Genomic DNA, 23878 nt, shown 5'->3' with positions numbered 1-23878 from the left:
ATGAGCAAAACAGCCCAATAACAAAATATATATTTCATTAATCCAATAAATGCTAATACGTCCACATGTCCTGTATTTTAACGGTGCTAGTAATTTAGCACTGCGTAAATGAGCTGGGATAGGCTTGTTTACACCAGCGTGTTGCTAAGCAACGACTGAACATGGCAATGGGTTGAGCGGAAAACAAGCCGCTCCGTGAATGCTCTTTAGGAAATATGAATATAAAGACTATATATTTTAATAGCAAACACTTCGGTTTCTTTCAGGTAGAACCAAAACTTTTTATTTTTATACGTTTTCACAGCATTAGTAATAACTGTGGGCTTTCTAGCAAAGAGCCTCACACAGCTATTAATCTCTGAAAGCTTTCAGCAGGCCGATAAAAACATGGGCTCCATCTATAGATCACTTGTAAAAGAGGCCATTGTGCTGCATGATAAGTTTATCACTGGCAGACAGTGTTTGGATGACTTCATAGATGATGCTGCAAAAGATCTGAAGGTAGGTGGATTCAAATCAGTGTCATTATCATACTTCTCTCTCTGACACCTTTTGATAAGAATATCATATTTGTTATTTGTTGCAGAACATGGATGCTCAGCATAAGAAGTTCATACTTGAAGTTGTTTCTGGGTGCATTGAGTACAAAAATTTACTGGACGTAGTTATCAATGTCTTCTATGACCAGAACGGGAAATGTTTATCCAGGGGTGATCGCAGCCAGTTTGTTAGTAAGTCAATGAACTAAACCACGGTGTACTCTTGTTAAATTTTACTCTAAATAAAACTAGATTATATATCTTTATAAGACTTTATAAAGATTTATTTATAACACTTGGCTATTTTGCTCTTAGTTATCTGTTACCTCGCCACATTTGTCCTTGATGACATTGGGCTTCAAACTTTCACTAACATTGTTAAATCTCTGGACATCAAGAAGATGCACAAGGTAAGAAATACAATTTCTAAACACATCAGTGTTGTTGCATAGGAAGAAAATAATTATATATATTTGTAATATGGTGCACTGTGTAAGTCTGTGTATGCCATGTTTGGTTGTAGTTTCTGAGCTTCGTCTTCACAAACCTCACCACATGGATACAAGAAGAGTGGAATAGTATCTATGATGCTGTCTATGTTGAGGAACATTGGATTGGCCCTTTGTTAAGGTAGCAAACAGTAGATTCCAGGAAAACCCTTCTCAGGCTGCTGACATTTTATATGAAGATAAGAAATGAAAACATATGTCTCTTTGTCCTTTAGATGGCGTCCTGAGATTGCTATTCTCATTGACCAGCTTGCTGACATGACATCTTGTAGGAGTCAGGTCAAGAAAGCTCCTATTAAAACGACTGAGCCAAGGGAGTTTGCTCTCACCAAACCTAAACCTCGAACTCTGCCTATGCCGGAGCTCATCCCACAGCAGGAAAAATGCAAACCAGTCAGGCTTGTTTATAGTTACATGCAACATTTCCTTCAAACATTGCTACACAGCTACTTTACATGTGTGCTGTCCTCTGTTTTTATGTAACAACCAACAGATATATCCTTAGAGAGAATATTGACCAAACACATCAAAATGCTGTAAACTGTGTGGTGAGTGTAATTTTGTTTTGTAGGTACCAAACAGCACCTACAGGGCTCCAAAAGAGATGCATATAATAGAGGAGATCAAACAAAAGAACCATCAAAAGACTGAGGTACAATGTCTGCTGTTACTTTTATCACCAGAAAAAGGCAAAATGACAGAAGATGATCTGCTATATAAATGCATTTTAACAAAACCCTAGCTATAAATAGCTATAAAAGCTATTAATCAGCAGCTGGAAAATGCAGTAAAAAATAGTTAAATTAAATATTAGTTAAATATAACACAGGAACATATTAGATTCATGTGTTGTCAAGTTATCAACCTTATTACAAGCAAGTGTAATGACATTCTGTGTTTTTCATCAAAGCAACTGCTGTATGAGGCAAATATGAACCAGTTCAGCTGTGTAAAAGCACAGAAGTCTGAACGCACCAAGGTAGGAACTATTTTCTGTCATTTATATGTATTGCCAATGTAATGATTTTGATTCATGCCCAGTGTAGAAAAAACAAGACTGTAGGAGGATCCCTCCTCTGTTGCATTTCCTGAACCTTTTTAAAAATTTTCTACATTTTTTGACCTATATAAATTACATTTATTTGACTTAATGTTCATTTTTCCTCAGTAATAAATTCTATTATATCCTTTGATTTGAGAAACATTTAGTTCCACTGGGTGGCATTTACATTTATTCTGAACCATCATTTGTTTTCCAGCAAGTGATGTCCCAGATTAAGGAAGACTTCAATTCAAAGCTCAAATTCAATTCATGTCACTCCTCTGGTTCGCCTTCTAATAATAAGGCAAGATCTAATTATTTTACCTGCTTCAGTGTTAATCTTTACTATCTATGTGTACTATATATAAATATTCTTTTGCTTGTGCTCATTTTGCTGATTCTGTTAGACTAACAACTGGTCCGTCAAGCTCAACAGTGCAGCTATCCTGAGGCAAGGGGCAATATATGACCGTCAGGTGGAGGAGGAACTGCAGAGGTACAGCACAACCTTCACCCGCCACTCCTTCACCTAGTTTGAGGGGATTATACTTCTCAACATAAACAGTATTAGTGTAATGTTGTATACTTTGTTAATGTTGTATATTTGTATTCATCTAGAAAAGGTATCCTTGATCTCAGTTAGGTTTTCTGAAAAATAAAGCTTAACTCAACCTGACTAAACAGGCCAAGAGTGTTGCTGTGTGTGTTGACACAGAATGGAGCATTTAATAGAAGGGGCACGCGAGCCCTCTTCTTTCCTACAGTGGCAGAAGGAGATGTGTGAAAAAGACCTTCAGGATAGGCTGGCTAAGATTGAGCTCAGGCGTCTGGAGGGACGAATCAGCTATGAGGAGGCTGCTATGGCCCGGGCACGGATAATGGAACGCAACCAGAAGACTGCACAGCTGAAGAAAGAAGAGGTGGGTAAAAAGCAATGAAAATGTAATTGCACAAAGCATGTTTGTTCTCACTCATTCTAAAGGGACTTACAATTATGCATGAAAATGTGTTTTTCATGGTTGCTTTCTTTCTTGTAGACTGCTGAGCTAATGCGGAGATATGCTGAGAAAAGGTTGCAGGAGGAAAAAGAAATGCGAGACTTGGTACAGCAAGTGGCAGGAGGACACAAGAACTCAAAAACAGCTAAAGAGAAGTTACACCAACTCAAGCAAAATATAGGTGTGCCTCCTTGTTTGACATCACATGTGATACAATTATTACTTTTTTCATAATTTCATATCCCTTCTCATAAATATTATACAAATTTCACAGTGAAAGAAGTCTCAGAGCAAAGTCAAGAGCTCCTTCGCCAAGCACTAGAGGAAGCACAAGCAGAGCTAAGCAAAAAATCTGAGCTCATTCGTGAAATCCAAGCCATCAGGTCGCTTCCTCACATTAGAGTCAGGAATTTTGATGACACAGAGGTGAGCTAAATGAAGAAGGATGTCATCTGACATTTCATATACTCTGACATGCTTCTTATGTCCTGGTTAATTCACGTCAGACTGCAGGCCATGAATTGCTGGGAGAGATGTCCCTGGCTGAGCTGAAGGAGCGACTAGCTATTCTGAAGAAAGCGCAGCAAATGGAACAACGGGAGAAACGGGAACACATTCTGGAGGTGAAACAGAACAAGAAGCAGCTGCTGTTGGAGCAGCTGGACACCATCAACATCCACAAGAGAGCACTGGCACAGGCTGCTGCCATCAGGTCAGGAAAATCTTTGGCTCCGACATGATCGTAGCAGTGGGAAAATGTGGGCAGAAGGAGACAGACATACAAACATACACACACACCATACAAACATTTATGACATTTCTGGCATGTTGCAGGAAAGAGGAGAGGAAAGCCAGGCTGGAGTTTCAACAAACAGTGACTCAGGATGATACACTTTTGGCTCTGCAGAAAAAGCTTGAAGAGAAACAGCAAGAGCGCCTCCGCCTGAAGCAAATTGAAAGCAACAAGGCCAAAACCAGAAAATCAAAAAAGGCAGCTGCACACAGTGTTATAAACACAGGGACACACAGCCAAGTGAGTATGAAATCCAAAACGAAGAAGAATTGACTTCACACTTTAGGTAGGCTGTAAGCTTTAGCTGCTTTAGTCAGTGTTGGGATTTTTCATGCCTGTAGCAGTAATATAATATTCCTCCCTGGTATCCCTCTTTATCATTTTGCCAGGGAAGTTTAAAGGAGAAAAGCTGGGAGGAACTGGAATTGAGCTTGGAGCGTCATATTCAGAAGGATGCTCCGTACGTTGTTTCTCAGATGGAAACATTCAAGACATAAGTATGTACAACATGTTGCAGAAGCCTTTGAATGTTTAATTTTAGATTAGGGAGATCAGCAGTGTATCAGACATACATGTTTCCAGAATAATAACATGAATAATTAGCATTTTATTTCTTGTTATACTGTTAAATTGGCATAGACTGCATTAAAATTGTTTAAGCAATCATGGTCACTGTAATTTTTTTGTGAGATTATCTGTAAATGAATACATTTATATCCCTAACTACTTTCTTGAACTGTGTATTACCATTTTGTATTGCATTTATAAGCTTATAGCTTTAAATGTGGCCCTGAGATTTTTATGTGCAACAAATATGTCAGGTTTTTTTTATTTTATTTTTTTATTTCTCCCCAAAGTAAATTCCACCCACTTGTGTATGTTGCATGAAACAGGAAGGACTTTCAACCTGCGACTTCCTCAAAACAATTTTGATGTTATTTCTGTAGCTTGTATATTTTGGTATCCAGTTACTGGACTGTAAAATAGACAATATGTCTTGATAGGAAATATCCATGACATAGGAGAACTGTTATGACGAGCTGTGTGTGAGTTGTTTAGGACCCAGTCAATATGCAGACTCGAACCCAGGCTAGACAAGAAAAACGTATTTAATGCTCCACGAAAACAAACAAAACAGAGCCGGTCTCGTCCGCTGATCTCGGGGCAGCTGGGCACACTGAGTTGACTGGACTACTGTCTCCCGGGGTGAATGAGAGGCGTTGCTCGCTAAATCAGAACAAAAAGAGAGTGTAAGAACAAGCAGCAGGTATAGTACAGATTGTTTCTGCTAGTCACTCTGGGGACCTGAACAGCTGAGTGCGCCGCAGGCCCAGGGAGTAATCCAGGGAGGGGGAGACTGGTGCCAGAGATCTCGGGTTCGGTGTGTGGGTCCCCTGATGAGGCAGCGCTGGTAGCTGAGCGGTGCGACGTAGGATGGTGGCGCTGTCCCAGGATAGCCTTGGAGCTCTGAGAGGTGGAGCAATTCACAAAAAGCAGTCCAAAAACCAAAAACTCCTTTAAACATGAGAAGACCACGAAAACCGATACAACAGAACAATGCGCAATAACAGTTCACAATGTTGCGAAAGGAGCGCAGATCACACAACGGTCCATAAACTTGAGGCCTGGACATGGACATGGAACGTAGTTACCAACAGGATAACACATAATAATCTGACGCTGAACGCTGACCCTATATACTGCTCCGATAATGGAGAGCAGGTGTGCCTCGTCGCCTGGAATGCACCCTCACCTGTGCAGGGGGCGGAGCTGCTGGAACTACCTGTGCCTGCTACCGAGGTACAGGGGGCGGCCCGGGTCACGGACGTAACAGAAGTACTGTAAGCATAATCACAAAAATCTATCAACATACTTTAAAAGAATTTAAACCCCAAGCGGTCATTTAAGTAGTTAACAGTTTTAGCAAGTGGGTTTGAAGTTAGCATGAATGTAAAGCAATCAATTAAAATGGAGAAACTGCTGCTTTAGATTCTATAGGTCAAACCATTGTATCTACAATACAACAAAAATCTGGCAAAAATGAACTTTTACTTTTTTACCTAAAAATCTGTTTGTTTGTTTAGAAAATTCACAGTGCTGCTCACAGAGACATGCCACTTCTGTCAGCTCAAAAAGAAAATGAGAATGTATGAAAGTGATAACATCACCACAGATTTTTTATGACTTGTCAAACTGACAGTGTTACAACTGACCTGGTGTTACAGCACTCCTTGCTCTCCCCTAGTGCAATATAACTTTTACAGTGAAACACTGAAATATTTTATTTGTAATGTTGATAGTTAAACAGCATAGAAGTAACACTATACCATGCAGTAAATGGGTAATATCATCCTGTATATTTTTGTAATGTAATGTAGACTATTAGTTATTGTCAGTTATCAATCGTTATTAATTTATTCTAAGTGAAATTTCTAGGATTTGCTTTTTTATTTTAAAGAGTACTCAGTCACATGTTGTGGTCTTCTTCAGCCAGTGAAGATTACTTTTATCATAGCTTTGTTTGAGCAGTTGTAAACCACTAGCCGACAAATGGCCGATGACAGTTTGATTCATCTTGGCTATCCCTGGAATAAATAAGAGCATTTCATTTAGAGTATAGCTTGCTTTACAGTGCTTAACAGTTCAACGTCCCATACAAGAAGCAGTGGCGCCCCTGCTGGCGGATCTACGTAACAACAACTGTTTCGTTTCCCTCTTAAGCAAAATCACATGATAAGCATGATCAGTATTGTGTCATATGACATTGATGCCAGGCGTGAGACATCTGAGAGTGAGACAAGTTTTATTGACGCCGTCTACAAAACAAAAGGGGATTCGACTTTTTGTAAAGGATGAGATGCAGTAGACTGACCTTGTTTGGAGCTCGATAATTCACAGAGGATGGAGTGTCGAGGACTGGTGTCTGCGATAGCCGCCGCTTGTTTCTTAGGTACGGTCTATAAGTTAACTCCTGTCCCATTAACGAAAACGCAGTAGTCTTAGGAAAGTCTAGATTATAACGGGGATAGTGTAGTCATATTATAATATAACTGTAATATGATATGCCGTGGTGTCAGTTTTCCACTTCGAATTAAAGTACCAACTGTTATCAGGTTTGTTATCATAGATTTGTACAGTGTGTGTGTGTTTAATAAAATATAAAACACAGTAAATATAAGAAACTTTTATGTAGTGAAAAGGGCTAAATTTGCACATGCTTCCTAAAATCCATGAGTTGCTTTACTTTTTTTTGTCAGGATTAATATGACTTTAATAAATCAGACCAGGTTTAAAAGTTGTTTTTGTACCCAGAACTTTCTCCTTATGAAAAATTACTACAGATTTATTTTAATAACTGGCTGTGTTTCTTTGGTATTATCGATGTTTTCTGTGGTATCTTTTTAAAATAACTGATCATTTCGACAAAGGTTGTTGTAATGTCTTTCAAAACTGTCAGGATTACAGCATTTCCATGTGTCACATTGACACAGGCGTTTGTCTAACAGTTTGAGACAGAGAAATGCTGCCAACCCAGAGATCACATGACCCCCTTTCTGAATAATTGCATTTCATGAGGAGGATGGCTTGTATTCAAGAAAGCACTTATTCACATGGCTTATGGGATTACTATCACAATATGAGCTCTGTTTGCTGATGTGCTTGTACCTGTTGTCCTCACTTTCATGCTGGATGACTGTTATACTTTAGATTGCCTGAAATATAAATAATGATAGAAAAGCAATTTCTACATAGCGCACAACTCTACTAGATTACATTTGCCAGCAATTTTTATTTGATATAAGATGAAGCTCTACTTTACTGCTACTCTAAATTTTTTCCTAGGGATGATTTTAGTTGTATTTGGTAGATATTATCATGCCAATGTATGTATGAGTGGTGTTTTGTCTGGGAAGTTAGTTTATATTAAGTTATTTGATGACATATAAAGGGGTGTGCTTCAGATGATTTGACAGCTTTGATTGGTGGCCTGATGCTGAAATTCAATTGCTCGGTTGCTACTGCGCAGGATCTGGTTGCACAATGCCAAGATGGCAGGTGCCATATTCACAATTTAGGCTTCAGTTTTGCATAGTGGAGGAAATGAGGAGGCCTCTTTTATATATGTTCTATGGTTAGATCCCCAGGCTACCAGTACAACCCAGATCATTGCTTTATAGTCACTGGCAATTTCAAGCAAATGAAATGACAAATTTGTATCGCAGCCCTGTATCATCCCACAGCCAGAAGTCAGATTTGAAACATCCATTGACCTTTTCTTCCAGGCCTGGTAGTGAGTCAAACCACACTCACGCCTGCTGTAATGAACACCACTCCTGTGGAGAATGTGACCAGTATGACTCTAACTCCTGTGATTCTCAGCAGCACAACTCTAAGCTGCTTTCCATTCAACACTTCTGCTTGTGAGCCCTGTGCACCAGGATCGCGATACGACAACAGTGAGTCAAAGACCTTGTCATCTAACATCAAGTCACCATTTTATTCTCTTTGATGTGTGAAGGTTGATCATAGAAACTTTATTATACTTCATTGTATTTATGTTTTAGGATATTAACTCAGTCTCGTTTACTAGATATTGGTACTGTCTGTACTGAGGTGAAAAGATAACCCCTATCCTCTACTGCAATGAATAAAATAAAGTCAAAGGAAAGGGTCTTCTGCCTTTCCCCAGACACCCTGCTGTGTACATGCTGTTCTGACCCCGGACAGTGTCTATCCCCTGAAGCCTGCCTGCCGTGCACCAGAGGATTCCATCAGCCACTAGCTGGACAGCAGCAGTGTCTGCCCTGCAGCCGGGGCTTTTACACTAAGTATGGAGGCCAATTGTGCAAAGAAACTGCAATATTTCTTTTACTTCTACTGGTATTGTATCTACTGGGCAATGTCTTGTTTATTTAACTTCACAGTTTCACTGGAAGTCTGTTCTGCCACCCCTGTCCTCCTGGATCCTTCAACAATAATACTGGTGCAGACAGTTGCACAAGTTGTTCACCAGGTGTGTTTATTTAGCTGGAGATAAAAACTCCTGGTAGTGTAGCTAATCAGTGTCGATATTCATTCAGACTAAAACAGCAGTATGTTTGTATTCAAAAATTCTGACTTGTATATTTAAAGTGTCTCTATCAAATCAGTTTTAAAGAAACTTGACTACTTTATATGCAGTGATCTGAGCACAGTTCCATATGATGTAAAACTTGATAGAAAACATGAATCACATGTGTTGAGTTATTTTCTGTCTGCTGCTTTCAGGCTTCTTTTCATCACAGCAGAGTTCCACTTCATGTACACCGTGTGCACTCGGGAATTTTTGCAAGTAAGTTGTACTTGAATGTCATCTGGTTCTGTTTTCTGCCATTGTTTGTAACCAGGAACCAGAAATCAGCATGGAACATTTCTAACTATTTCTGTGTCTGGAAAAAAAAAATCACTTATCTAATATCACATGCCTTCATCCCATGGCTCTGTTTGCCTGCACAGATGCCACACACATGCACACGAGGAGGTAATGGCAGGGCAAGGAACAAGAGGAACATTAAAGAAGACGTTACCACATGAAACTTGCTTAATCTGTAGCAATGGTAGAGATTGCTAATTAATGGAACACCCGTGCGGTATAGTTCAGATGTTTGCAGCCCAGTAATAAAATAAAAAATTAGGCAATGCTAGCCCTCCCATTTATTTGCTTCTTTGTAGAATACGTTTCCTAAGTCTAGTGAGGGTTTTTGTTCCATATAAACTGAGCTGTCAAATGAATTGAAAAAATGTTTTGGAATATAACTCGGTATGCACTAGAAAAGATATAGAAACAAATACATTATACAATTATACAACTAATTCAGTGAGCAAGAGATAAGAGACCGCAATGGTCTGAATCTTTGGTCACTTGAGCCACCAAAGGAGAAAAATTATAATTAAACATCTGAGTAGTTCGTAGTCACACAAATGCCAAGATATTTGAGAGTGTTTAAAGACGTTTTAAATGACAACTCAGAGAGAGAGAGAGAGAGAGAGAGAGGGCAAGCTGAGGCTGCAGCACTGATGGGTAAAAGTTCACTCTTGAGAAAGAACTTGAGATCTGCCTGAATTCTTTCAGTAAGACTAACACGTGAGATATGGAGCTGTCTGGGTCGGAAATGAACAGTAAGAGATCGTCATTGTACAAGGACACTTAGTGCTCAACCCCCCCTAAGATGCCTGTGGCATTTGGCCAGATCTGAGGGCCTATGCCAGTGGTTCGACAGCAATCTCAAAAATAATGGAGAAAGTGGACAGTCCTGCCAGGTGCCACGTTCGAGTGGAAAATACAGTAGTCATTGTTCATACAAACATGAGCTAAGGGAGACATGTATAAGAGCTCACTCCATGAAATAAACTTGCTGCTAAATCCAAATCTTTTTCATGTGTAAAAGAAGTATCTGTCTCTCTGACAGCTCGTCTGGTTGTAGTGAGTGCCAGATGTGTCCCAGAGGAACAGAAGCTCTGCAGACTGCCGCTAAAAGCTGCACACCATGTCGACCAGGTAATTCACATCAGGCAAACTAATAAGTGATGCTTGACTATGCTGCATCAGCCAAGTGATATCTGGTTTTGAACAGGTATGCACAAGGGTCCCCATCATACTATGTGTCAAATCTGTGGAAGTGGCTTCTTCCAGATACAGTGGGGCCAGGAAAGCTGTGATATCTGCCCAGAGAATCACTACTGTCCTGTGAGTACCGCACCCTTCACAATCCATTAGACAAGATACCACAAATATCATCATGTATGTCTGAGAGGTGTCCCGCATGTTTGTTCTACAGAGTCCAGATATAAACCCCATTCTGTGTCCAAACGATGCCTTCTGTCCAGCGGGCAGCTTGGCTCCAGGCTTCTGCATGGAGACATTCTTCCATAAAGCAGGGGACACTTGTGAGCTGGCTCCTGTCACCATTGCTCTATTAGTTATTGGAGGAGGGGGTAAGTAACAGTGCTGTAAAAAGCTGGAAAATAATTTACATTTTTAAAGTTAATGGGAAAAATATTCTAGCACGGTCTTGTTTATTCCTTTTAAACTGTATTAGCTAGCCAGGATGTATTTCTTATATTTAAATGCCTCGTTCATAATGCACCTTATCCTAGTTTCAACACCATGATAAAAGAATTGGATTTACAGTTATGCAGCTTCAAGTTGTTCTGTCCCATTATCATATACTGTAATTTGATTATGCAAAAAAACAGTAGTAATGTTATATAAGTCCCTTTGGATTACATTAGGAAGGCCTGTTTTCTGAGCCTAGAGGGACAGAGTATGTTTTTAGAGATGACACAAACTAAATATACAGTGTAAATTCACTTAGCAACAAATTACTCTTTTGTACAGGCTGAAATATTTTCATATAATTATTAATCAAAGCTGTCACAAAGTATAAATGTTTTATTGTCAAGTTGTATTTTTTTGTCCTTCATTGTTATTTCTTTCTTAAATTTGTATTTATGAATATTTTTTACATTTTAGTTCTTATTTTTTTGTTATTACTTACTTTTTATTAATATGTATTTAATTTGATAATAAGCATTTTCATTGCCAATTTTATATATAACGTGTTGTTCTGGGAATGTAGTTTGTGCCTTATACGGTATCATTTAGCCTCATGGAAAAATAAGACTTTTCTTTTTGCAGACTGGAAAAAGATGATTTTTATTTTACTGTTGCCCTGAGGCCACATTATTCCCAAAGAGGACATAATGAAATAATGAATTCCTGCTCACAAATCAATGCACTCTTTGTGAATGTTTAATACGCCCTACTGTAGATGGTCCCATCCTGTAACATGTTTTTCTTCTCTTTGTTTCTAGTGGTTTTACTCCTCATCATTTTAATAATTCTACGTCGACGGAAAGATGCTGATAGAGAGCTGGCTGTAGCTCGAGCTCCATTATTAGGCAAAGACCGACCTCAACGTCAATACTATGAGATCCCCGGTGATGCAGAACCTGTATATGCTGGCTGGTGAACCAGAGGACCTCAGTTTAGCTTTAGCTCAGTGCTTGGTCAGGCAAAGCCATCTATGGTCTCCACTAATCACAAAAGAACTGATAGAGGAAGACTGGTATTAAATAATGAGCTGTGCCTTAAGCATACTTTGACAATCCACCAGTTTTTTTGTGCGGGACATTTGAATATATTATTGAGAAACAGAAGAAGTTCATTTGTATGTGAAATCTTGTAGTTTGACACTGTTACAGTTGTTTCACCGAGAGATAAACAGTTTTCTTTTGTAAACTAGGTTACTGGATTATAGAAGGTATGCTAGAATGGTGAAAATGAAATGCCTTGACAGGTTGGAGATGTCTGTCTCTTTTGAAAAGCACTTTTTTTAAGCAAGGTAACTGATTTCTGTTGCACTTGTGTTTGTGACTCCATAAACACCGGTAGTTATTCACTGATGGAGAGTTGTACACTGTGGTTGGTGCCTTTTCTTTTCATTTCATTACAATAAATCATGTTGTCTGTAGTGTAAGTGATATATTTGCTTAATGTTTTTCATCTCACTTTTTAAGGTTGTATTTATATATATTTTTTTAAAGAAATGAAATAAAAGTGATGAACTTGAACCTGATTTTTAAGTCTACAATTTAAATTCTATTATAGACTAGCATTAAAAAAAGGTTGTTTTTTTTATCTTGGCAATGTAAACATTTTCCATTATTGTCCCTGATAGTGTAAATATCAAAGTACCATGCATATCAAATTTGAAAATGTCCTGCAATTTAATAGAAAAAAAGCCTCAGTTTTCCTTCAGTGCTGGAGACAGCTCTGGTTTTTCAGTTTTGGGAATGACACCTAATTTAGCCCTGAATTACAAAATAATTCCTCTGATGGGTCAGTGTGCGTCATGACATCTCCCATCCAGATACACAATACTGACTGTGCACTTTATGCCTCCTAACACTAAAGGTATGTTAGTGGAAATGAACACCTATTGTCCAAAATGTCTGCTTTTGGTAGAACAGGACTTTAGTTTAAGATTTTAAATGATATCTTGCCAGTGTTTGTCATAAAATATTATCATATTTTATAATGATAATATAATACCAGGTCAAAGAAAAGGGAACAGTCCTTCTGACAAGACTGTGGTGCCACAGCATTCTTTCAACATTCTGTTGATATGCAACAGGAGACTGTGACAAATGGCAGATCTCAGGAGATAAACATGTTTACAGAGTGTGCAAACACAGAGCAGAAACATAGATACAGCTGGGAGTTTGCATACAAGGGATAGAAGACTGAGTGGATACATGACAAATATCCTGCGGCTGAAACGTGCCTTCACAATGATTTTAGAATTGTCTGCGTCAGTGCGTTTGTATTTCAGTACTGTAAAGCATTACGGCTTAAACCCCCCCATTCACATTTTATTCAAAGATACAATATATAACTTTTTTTTCAAATATTTTTATTGTAGAAATCTGCTCCAAAACTTGGAGAGGTGCTGTCAAAGCTTCCTGTGATCCAAACTCACTGAACAGTGCTGGCAGCAGTGCCAAGATACTGTACTAGCTTCTAAATTGTTTTGAATGGGACTGACCTCTAACCAATCAGATATTTTCAATTATTTCTGCTTGATCAGTAAGTTTTGTTGCATTGTCATTTATTGTAATTTCATGACAAATAAATGAAGAGTGTTGGTGCAACATAACAGATTGGAGTTTCATGCTAGTGGTACCTTAAGTTACACACTGTTGCATTAAGTAAAAGTACATTTAGAGTTTATAGCAAAAATACACGTAATACTAAAAGTAAAGGATTGATCATGCAGAATGGCCCTTCTCAGTGTTATTTTACTGGTTATTTTTATTGTATATGCAGTATTTTGTTTGTTTATTTGCATTACATTGTTATAGGCGTAGTTTTCTATATAATGTATGCATCATAGTATATAAGCTCACATGTTTTCTAAAAAAAATTATAATCTTAAAAGTAACAAATGGCTCTCAAATAAATGAAGGGGGGCTGTGGTCAGTTAGAGATGGTATTATAAAGAAGCGCTAAATGAATTATTTCGGTAAAGCGCAAGTGTATTATTTAAAATGTACGTCCGTTTAGTACTTTAAAATATTACTGAGTCAAATGTACCCTAGTTAAATTTATTATATAGGAAGTATGAGTAATCATTTGGAAATGAGTATTGAGCTACATATCCGGTAATAGCCGCTAGATGACGCTAGTTTGCTGTGTGGCATAGAAATTGGCTGCGACAAAAAAAAAAAGAAGTTTGTCTAAACAGGACTCCGTAGTTTTGCCAGCAGTGAAGAGAAAACATGGCGGCTACTCTGGCCAGGAGGCTTTCTGGTGTGCATCTACAATTTGACATTCATATTTTTTTCCCCCCACTTCCTTCGCCTTGCACAGAAAAGATTTAGTATGGTATTCGTGTGCTCTTGTGAAGGATATGTGTGGACGCTTTGTTTATTAGCACCGATAGTAGATAATGAAATCGGTACATTAGCTAACTAGCAACAGTAGGTAGCTGTTAACGCTCGTTAGGTTTTGTCTTTGCTGTGACCCCTCGTGTGTTTTCATTATGTTTTTGTGTTTGGCAGGGCTGCTGAGGCCGCTTTCTGCCTCTCTATGTGCCAGGACACCCCAGCTATGTCAGCTTTCCAGCCTCACCCAACCCTCGCCTCTCTACACCTCCGCAGCAGGCGCTTTCTGCGCTCCTCTGCGGGCTGCGGCGAGTCAAACATCTCGGTACAACATCCTGCAACGGTAAAGACCAGATTACCACATTATACTGCAGATTTGCATCTTACTGTCAAGGGGCTACTTGTTGTAAGCGCATGATAGTGAGACGGTCACCCTTTATGTCCCAAATAAAAAGCTGTTAGCGGTTCATTATCAGATCAAACTCGATCCGGTTAACAAACATGAATGTCTGATGGAGTTATTCTGAAGTTTAACGAAAAGTATATTGGATTATAACATTATGAATGTCAGAATGGTCAAAATGAATCAGACTTACATGTGGGCTTTCTGTATTGTTCCAATAGATCACTGGAAATTTACAAAAAAAGGTTAATAAACAGACAGAGCAGTAAGAGTTCTGTTTGTTGTGTCAAAGATTGAGGATTAGTGTAAAGGCCGGTAAAAACAGGATGGATTAGGTTCTCCAGTGAATAGTTCAGTAGTAAGCATTTTTGGGAAAACATTCTGATACTCCTGTTGGATTTTTAAAAGTACTGATGCTGTGAGAAACTCAGTCTACTCGCCTCCGAGTTTCCTCCAACTGAACCATTATAAAATGGAGTACATGTTAATTAAACAATATTCAAGGGAAAAGAGCAGCAGCTCTTTTACACTGGAAGTGCTTAGTAAGGCAATGGATAAACGGAGTAACCAATACATTTTTACTACAGATTGTTTTTATGATTGTTTTAAGGCTGTGAGCACCCAAAATCTCCATTGTAATTTCTTTGGAAATTATAAGCTTTTACAAAAGGACTTAGTGAATACAGAAATCAGGTCTCCATAGGCAAAGAGCAAAGTATGGCATGACCACTCCCTATTTATAATTCTGCTGTCAAAGTAAATAGACACAACAGGATGTCCTTGTGTGCTGAATACTGCACGGGATCCTCTGCATCCCCTCTGCCACACTCATAACAGGGTGCCTGACAGCAGCATGGACCACACAGGACAGCACAAAAATGTAAAACTTCTCTTTGCTGTAGGAGTTGTGTCAGTAGTTTAACCAAATACAAACATAAAAAGCTTCTTTCAATAAACATTACACTTGATTTAATATAATTTCCATCACAAGTTAAAAAGCTCAGAGAGAGATCTCAAAACTAAAAATATCTGCATGGCTAGAGATCACTAGTGGCAGGTGAGAAAAGGTGGGTGTGTTTGTACATAAGTTGTTGTGTTTTCTCTATGTCATTGTAGGGTGGCAGTACTCCTTCCCAGTGTGACTCAGCATCCAAGCAGGAGTCTGACGTACTTCAGTCTGAAGAAGGGGAAGAGGAAATCTGTAAAACCTGTTGTAAAAAGGTTTATGAGGCTACACTGTGGCCTCTGGATCAGACGCAAGGTACAGTTGTTTTACTGTTTTCTTTGTACTATATGCACAAAAAAGGTACTGCATAGCCACTTTGTCTTGTTTTTGGGTGTATATAGGCTGGATACAAGAAAAAACTGTGGAAGAAGAAACCTGCAAGACGAAAGCGCCTGAGGGAACATGTATTCTGTAACAAAACACAGTGCAAGCTTTTGGATAAAATGACAACTTCTTTTTGGAAGAGGAGGAACTGGTATGTCAATGATCCATACCAGAAGTACCACGATCGGTACAACCTCAAAGTGTGATTTGCTGATTCATGTAGTGGCATCGTCGAACATGAATGTACTGATGTGATATATATATATAAAATTGTGCTTACTTTTGAATGTTTTTTTTAAATAACAGGACAAAATAAATGAAATGCACAATGATTTGCTTGATATTTAATGATTAAATTAAATAGAATATTTAATCCAGTGGAACAATAAACTGATAGCCATAAACCATCATGTAATTACATCACTGCTTTTATTCACAATCAAGTTAAAATTAATTAAGTAATCTGACATTCTGGCCTGCCAGAACTAAATTTCTTAGAATAATTTAGAGTGTCCCCACAAATAAAGTGAAAGTGACAAATTTACCAGTAAATAAGGTGATTGTGTGTGCGCGCGTGTCACCAGCTGATGGCCCTAACATGTCATGTTCTTTCTGTAAAGCAATCGAAAGTGACAAAAAATAATTGATTGTTTACCAGTAAGCCATCCAATGAGACCAACAGCTTCACACAACACCACTTAAGAAATCAATTTTTACAAACTAATAAACATCATGCAATGACAAGTTCCTCAGTCAATGCTCAACTGTACAAAACTGCTACTTAGCAACACATCTTTTTTTTTCTATTTTACTTTGCGTTAATTCAGTACAAGAAAATCACCTCCAACATGTTCACGGGTACTGTTAATGCTCAAACACATAATCATATTTTTCCTGTTTCATTTTTTTCATCATGTATCCATCAAAAAAAAACATTTCATGTGCATAATAAGTGTACCTATAATGTCAGAGTGAATGAAGTGTAAACAGAACAGTTGTACCTGAGAAGCTTTAGTTTCAAATGCCAAACCACCATAAATGATACGATGCAGAAAATTATAACTCTACTGCGTAAATCCCACCATCAACAACATACACAGTGATACCTTGTATAAAATGTTGCTAAGGTTCAGGCTCAGTAAAGTACAATATGAAAACAAAATGCATCACAATGCAATGTCTAAATGTAAGTTTTTAAACCTGCAAACTCCCTAACCTAGCTCTCACGAATTCCTAAGAAAACAGAAGTAAGTAGAAGGTAAGAACAGGTTTAGTGTCGCTCAGTCAACAGCAGATTATTACACAGTGATTTTAAACATGGAGAAACACCCATGTCTATATATACAGTAAATAATTGCTTCTTTCATGTTGTATTTCTGCTACAGCCAAAAGTGACTCTTTCCTAATTGCCAAATAAATTATCAAATGAAAAACGAGATGTGCTTAGACGCTGAACAGCAGATTGTCAAAAACAGTCTGCTCCACTGGGAAAATCTCTTGTAGTCATGACTTTCATCTGTTATCACTCTCAAGAGTACTGAGGGTGGTAATTTATATTTTTAACATAGTGCAAGATGATTGTTTAATGAGAACATAATTATGTCAACATGTATTGATGTGTATAGACATTTTCTATTTTTCTCTGCTATATCTTTCTTTAAGGCTTTAATAAGGAGGTAAACAGAATATTGTCTCTCACTGCTGTCTGACTTTTCGCTACTATATGGTGGGGTTATTTATGGAGTTATTTTATGGAGAATTCAGCTATTCACAGATGTTTCTCCAGAACAGACAAAGATTGAAAACAGCCTTGCCTTCTCTTTTGATCCTTGGCTTGTAACACATTCTGAAACGGTGATTAACATCACTGTCAGCGCCAGCTGTTGTATTCACTGATAGTACATTCTGTTTACAGTGTCAGGGAAGACACACATGCAATTGCCTACCCAAACCCGATATATAAAAACAATCTAACCAGAAAGATAAAGTACACATAAACTGTACATAAATACATATTCAATAAGCCAAAAACTCAAAGTTATCAGCACGGAGCCCACTCACTCATTTTTCCTAACTCAGTGTCACAAACCTCATTTATGAAACCATGAGATAAATTATAAAGAGGGATTATCATAGGTCACTTTGGTAATACCTTGTTCCAAAGCAATGCTGCTTCAGTCATGTAGCTTTTGGCCATTCAGCTTTTTTACTTCTTGCAGCAAAGGCAGCTGGAGTAGTCTTGAAGAAAGTTTCACATGGCTTCATTGGTTGAAGAAAGAGCTCTCCTGGATCTTGTGAGAGGCCTTGAGACTCTATGAGGAGGCTAAGAAGGAGGCAGAAAGCAAAGGCAATGAGTTATATTATTTATAAAAGATATGGCTGGGGTTAATTGTATTTTTATTGCTAGCAAATCCCATGAAAAGACCAAAACCAACAATATGTCAGTCCAATCTTCAATATTTTCAACTTCTTAACACTTAGTCCAAAACCCATTTGTTCCTCCTGAAGATGAAAATCTTTAAAATAATGTCACAAATAGAGCGTTTCAGTTTTAAAAAGGTTTAATAATTTCCCAATATAGATGGGCATGGCAGGTTTTTGCTAAAACAGTGGTGCATTTGTTTTCGGGGCTATTTTAAGCTGCAGATTAATACACACTTGGTGCTCTGGTGACTATTTATGGCAGCGGGACAGTGAATCTGGTATTGACTCAAACTATACAGTACCCATGTTCACTGTAATAAAGGGACATTATATATTTGTAACACATACTGTATCTATAGCACAGAGGAATAATGTTAGACTATACAGGCAATATTTATTTATTAGTGTCAATGAATTGGTTTTGGTCTTTTAATGGTATTTGCTAACTATAACAAAATATAGATGATTGCTTTTATTATCCTTTAAACAGTGATGCTTCATTTAGTTGGCAATCAAGGAAAAACGATAGAAGTTGAAATTTATGAAAGGAATACCAGTTCATTCGAGGGAGTGATTTAGCACAACTATTTCTATGAACATCTCAGAAGTGAAAGTTACTATAACTGGAAGGCAATCCATGTCAATACGTAAACATTTCACATGCCACATTTCCAAACATGAGTCACTGCAGTCATACAGAAGCACACACTAATTTGCACGATAAATAAATAAATCCACTAAATATAATGGATGAATCTGCTTCATCAAAAGTCGATTCAAGAGCCACACTCTCCGCACCATGATGATTTATTTTGCTACACAACAGTAGAAATTAGTGGATCAGTAAGCCAGTCACCACTCTCAAGGGGCAGTTAAAATCAGGCAGCAGCTGGGCAGCCTTGTTGATGAGGCATATACCTCAGGAGCCTTCCTCTTAACCAGCCTGAGCTGTGGAGGACTCAACACTACCTGCACCCCTTTCCCCACTTCCTCAGGCTGCTCAGGAGCTGGAGGTGTAGGAGATGGAGAACATGTGGAGGGCAGAGAGGACTGGAGTGTCAGTGAGGGCGTAATGGGTGTGGACTCAGACTCAGAGGGTGAAAAGGTCTGGGACAGCAAGTCCTTGGAGTCCAGTTGGTCCAACGCCAATACCTCATACTCAGTCATGTCAAAATCCTGTCCTGTACCATGGAAAAAGGTGTTGAACAAAATATAAATCCTGTCTCTGATCTACTGAATTGAAAGCCAAATACTCCTTGTAGTAAATAGGCAACTGGTTTTATGATATTAAAATGCATCATCATCCTGCAGACCATAGAGCAAAGGTCAAATAGGAAGCTGAGATAAATACAAAACAATATGTCGAAGCACAAACAAGCATAACAAAGCTGCTCTCATTATGTCTCCTCTGAGTTATGGCCATGGTGTGATGCAAAAACAGCAGAAAGCCAAAACACAGAGTCTGAAACATCATTGAAATGTAGTTAAAACATGTTTGAATCATCTTAAATGCTAAGTTTGGTGAGAGTACATATTTCTATTGTCGACAGATTGTATGGAAAGAGCAAAATCATCAATAAACTGATCGTATGAACAACTGGCCAAAGCCTTATATACTGTAGCTTGTTTCTCATTATTATGTATTAATGCACAAAATAAGAATTGTGGTCCATGTATTTCTTCAGTAGAAACCAATAGGCTTGACAGAGATGAATTTTGCTTTGTCCATGGAATTTGTTAACAATAAAAATACATATAAACACCAAAATCACCTTTTAATTTAGTAAGAATTTAGTTTAATATTGAGCAGATAATTATCACTGGAGAAAAAAAAGACACCTAGATTAAAACAAACAACAGTAGTTTCCACAAGATCTTAAACTAGGAACAAATCCTCCCCCTTAAGCTACATGTGTGTTTTATCACAGGAGGCCTGACCTGCTCCAAACAGGAAGACGGGACTGAAGCTGGGGTGGGGAGTGCACTCAGGAAAGCAGAGCTACTACACAGTATCTGCAGGCTTAAACAAGCTCTTACAGGAAAACAGAATTCTGCATGATAGTCTGTCCCACACAAATGCAACAGGCACCTATACTGTATATATAATCACACTATTTGAATAGGTAGTGTGGTAGCTATTCATTTTATCAATATATTGTGAGTTTTAACACCACAACAGATTTTTAATATTGCCTCTGTGACATTATCTCCTAAGTCACTTTTCATAGAGGCTTTTATGTGTCTCAACAGGCAGTTAGCCTGTAATGTCACCTCACCCTTATTGTAGCTCTCTGACTTGCTGCGCATCATAGCTCTGGTCCGCTGCTGTGATGTTGCAGGCTCTGTACTGCCAGGCCTGGTGTTAATGGGCTCAGACTCATAGGAAGACAGATCCTGCATGCTGAAACTCCTCAATCTGTCTGACAGAACTCCTTGACCCTAGAAGGTGAAAAAACAGGCTGTGTTTTAGTGTTAGCAGCAATATAAAACAGTTAGATCACGGATCATCTTTAGGGGCAACATTATTTGGTACTTTACTGGATCTTCTACTTTATAAACAAATATTTAACAGATTTATTAAATAAGCCTCATTATTTGAAAAGCAAACAGCCTTAATACTCTTATCTACAATGACCATGTAGTGTACCCTCAGGACAAATGTCCAGAGTCTGCATTACCTTTGCTGCAGCCATGACAGCAGCTGTGGCTGCAACATTCAGCCCCTTTCTCCCATAATGCACCAGTGTGTCATAGCTTTTGTCCTTGGCTTGGCAGATGTAGTCATCAATGTCCTGAAACAATGGGGGAAAAGCCTCGTGAACATAGTGTCACAGTCTTTGTGTCACTCATTTCTGTGATGTTTGATCTTCACAAAACCCACTTCTTTGTTTCTTGACTCACACACTGAGGAAAAAGGAAAAGTGGCGCTTCTGTTACTAAAGACGTCAAAGAAGACACAACAACAAGCGGGGATTCACCTTTTCTTTTGAGGAAAGCGTGGGATGAACAAACTTCCTGTATAGAACACTGGAGCCTTTAGTGTAAGGGGACAGCAGCCACACCACAAAGGCGATCTTCACTTCATAGTAGAAAGGAAGCCTGCAGCAGAGACACAGGATGGCAGCAAAATGTGAAGATATGCAACCTGCTACATGTTTTTCATGTCTCTGACAAAATATGACAAAGACACAATAGGGGAGATGAAGTGTTTTCCATGGCACACCAATTAACAGTAAATACTGTATAACTGAGGTCACTTACCAACAAAGAAACAGATCTGAAAATACTTCCACAGATGTAAATAGAGCAAATATTATCCAGTACATCATCCATTTCACCTAAAATGTCATGGGAAAGTGGAAAAACTGTTAATACAGCCACACATAACACCTCGTAGAATCATATTTATGAGAAAGACAAGACCAGGTATCGTTACATAGCTAGAAAATGCAAATAACATACTCACATATTCTTTCACATCTTTTGACTTCACAGCTTTATACGATGAGTATGCAGGATATAACGTCCCAAACACAAGACTGGAAGACAGACAATGTCCCAGTCAACTCCAGAAACAAAACCCAGCAACAATGCATTTTGACATTTAGTTAAAAAAATATGTATGAATAACATAAGGTCACGGTATTTCAAATGTATTTATGGACAATATATTAAAGGTTAAGCAGACTTCACATTATGACCCTTCAGAGCTGCAGCTAACATAACTGATGGCCAGGTTGTAAACCTAGAAAGCCACTAAGACTCTATTTTAAACCAGCCATGCTAAAGTCCGATGTTGCCCTGGCTGATTTGCCTCCACAACCCATCCAGGTGACAAACTGACATTTCTATTTATGTGTAGACACCGGTGCTGATGGGTGTCCGGACGCACTTGCTACAACCAAGGAACAGCTGTGAGTGCGCCTGATCGAATTACTGACCCACATCATGTTGCACCACCCTGGCCTGACCAGCTAACAGAGCTTGGAAACACATGACCACTCAAAATAAATGTATCAGCTCTGGGCAGCTAAACGTTTCTCCCGGAGATTGGACCTAATGACCTATACATATCAACCAGAGCCAAGACTGTCCAATCTGTGTAACAAGATCTTTTAATCTAAATTCAATTGCTTCACTATTCTGAGGTTTGGGCCTGCTGTTGGTTTACTCCACACACACAGTCTGTGATGGCGCTGATTCATAATTTGTGCAGGTAAAAATAGCGATAACCCACTGTACTATATGTTATCTCATTTAAATTTTTAACTATAAGCACAGATGTTGAGATAAGCATGCATAATATGTATAATTCTTGGATTGTAACATGAGAAGGCGGACCCATCCCTTGTGTGTGTTTTTTCCCAATATGGGACCGTCAACAGGGAATATACAGTAGTTCCACTCGGAGACCGCTCTTGTTGTTCAGTCACATTTAGGCTTCTGCCACTAAAAAAACGCCTCTGTTGCCTAGATTTGATTCTTATTTACATCTATAGGATGATAATAGATTATTCAATCACGTCATCTCTTTGTTTGTAATAAAAAGCCACTTGATACACGCAAAGAATGCCAGGCTGCGCGCTGACAGCGCTGTTTAGAAACACCACAGTAGGTTTACACAGGCCCAGTTCATCCCGCTGAAATAGCAGGTACAGTCCTGTGGAATTCGCACAGCTTTCTTCGGCAACATATAAGAAACCGATATCTTCTCTCCTTACACACGGGCGTCTACTTGTACATGACAAAATAACTGTGGGGCTTGTGGAGCGCGCCGCTCCTGCGTCGTCTGTGTGCATCTCAAATACACGCAAATACTATAAGCTGCAATTTATTACTATTCTGTCAAGAGCGTATGGGATGAAATAAAATAAAAAAAAACGACTTACACCACAAGTCTAGAGATGATCCAGGAGACCATTGCGCTGGAGAGGCGACAGGACGCGCTGTCTACGGGGAGGAGTCGGGATGATAGGCGCGTCCAGGCGGCAGCGTCTGACGCACGCACACAGCAACGTGACGCGCGATAAACAGTGAGCAGCCCGTGATCCGTAGAGGGCGGCGGTGCATGGCAGAAACAGCTCGCAACATGGGCGTCCTCTGGCTGCAGCTCACAGTTATGATTATTATCGATCAGTGTTTTCGCTATTTTGTTTAGAACTTGTCAAACAACGATGAACATGGTCATAATTTTATTTTTGTCAGCAGTTTAACTTATTGTTTGTTCCACTTCAGAATGTGAGTACAATACAAACTAAATTAACAAAAGGGTCTTTAGAGTCGAGACAGAGCCCAAATATTAGTTGATCTTTTATATGTATCCTGGAAATTGCCTGCTCGATTATCAAATAATTGATAGGAAGTATAATATTACAGAGCCCTAATGTAGTGGTCAGTTATAAAGGAGTTGATGGT

The 23878-nt window shown here is 38.7% G+C and overlaps 4 protein-coding genes across 5 annotated transcripts; 3 read left to right on the top strand and 1 right to left on the bottom strand.

Annotated features, from left to right (window-relative positions):
- Nucleotides 1–49: 49 nt before the first annotated feature.
- On the top strand, nt 50–4536 carry cfap99 (cilia and flagella associated protein 99). The gene is made up of 15 exons (XM_020591022.1): nt 50–501; nt 587–731; nt 855–949; nt 1063–1169; nt 1264–1441; nt 1620–1700; nt 1959–2027; nt 2308–2394; nt 2498–2586; nt 2806–3010; nt 3128–3269; nt 3363–3514; nt 3595–3800; nt 3923–4121; nt 4271–4536. Exons 1-15 carry the CDS (start codon nt 388–390, stop codon nt 4376–4378), a joined length of 1977 nt encoding a protein of 658 aa, XP_020446678.1. The 5' UTR covers nt 50–387; the 3' UTR covers nt 4379–4536.
- Nucleotides 4537–5704: 1168 nt separating this feature from the next.
- On the bottom strand, nt 5705–23529 carry reep1 (receptor accessory protein 1). Of its 2 annotated transcripts, XR_002274221.1 has the most exons (8): nt 23353–23529; nt 21930–22002; nt 21725–21801; nt 21442–21562; nt 21142–21255; nt 20740–20902; nt 18192–18362; nt 5705–5720 (listed from the first exon to the last, which is right to left on the bottom strand). XR_002274221.1 is itself a non-coding variant. In XM_020591069.1 (7 exons), exons 1-7 carry the CDS (start codon nt 23382–23384, stop codon nt 18352–18354), a joined length of 591 nt encoding a protein of 196 aa, XP_020446725.1. In that variant the 5' UTR covers nt 23385–23529; the 3' UTR covers nt 16450–18351. The 2 variants fall into 2 exon arrangements, 1 of the variants encoding a protein (XP_020446725.1); XM_020591069.1 differs by lacking the exon at nt 5705–5720 and having other exon boundaries at nt 16450–18362.
- On the top strand, nt 6619–12489 carry LOC109955170 (multiple epidermal growth factor-like domains protein 11). Its single transcript, XM_020591068.1, has 9 exons — nt 6619–6831; nt 8165–8338; nt 8572–8710; nt 8807–8895; nt 9150–9213; nt 10331–10419; nt 10496–10608; nt 10700–10856; nt 11736–12489. Exons 1-9 carry the CDS (start codon nt 6783–6785, stop codon nt 11891–11893), a joined length of 1032 nt encoding a protein of 343 aa, XP_020446724.1. The 5' UTR covers nt 6619–6782; the 3' UTR covers nt 11894–12489.
- Nucleotides 14125–16303, top strand: mrpl35 (mitochondrial ribosomal protein L35). Its single transcript, XM_020591070.1, has 4 exons — nt 14125–14232; nt 14484–14649; nt 15826–15970; nt 16057–16303. The coding sequence occupies exons 1-4, from the start codon at nt 14202–14204 to the stop codon at nt 16243–16245; spliced, it is 531 nt and encodes a 176-aa protein (XP_020446726.1). The 5' UTR covers nt 14125–14201; the 3' UTR covers nt 16246–16303.
- Nucleotides 23530–23878: the final 349 nt, after the last annotated feature.

Source organism: Monopterus albus, unplaced genomic scaffold (assembly GCF_001952655.1).
Source record: "Monopterus albus unplaced genomic scaffold, M_albus_1.0 scaffold13.1, whole genome shotgun sequence".
NCBI classification, from domain to species: Eukaryota; Metazoa; Chordata; class Actinopteri; order Synbranchiformes; family Synbranchidae; genus Monopterus; species Monopterus albus.
The sequence above is the reverse complement of the archived record's forward strand: the minus strand, read 5'-3'. Positions and strand labels throughout refer to the sequence as shown.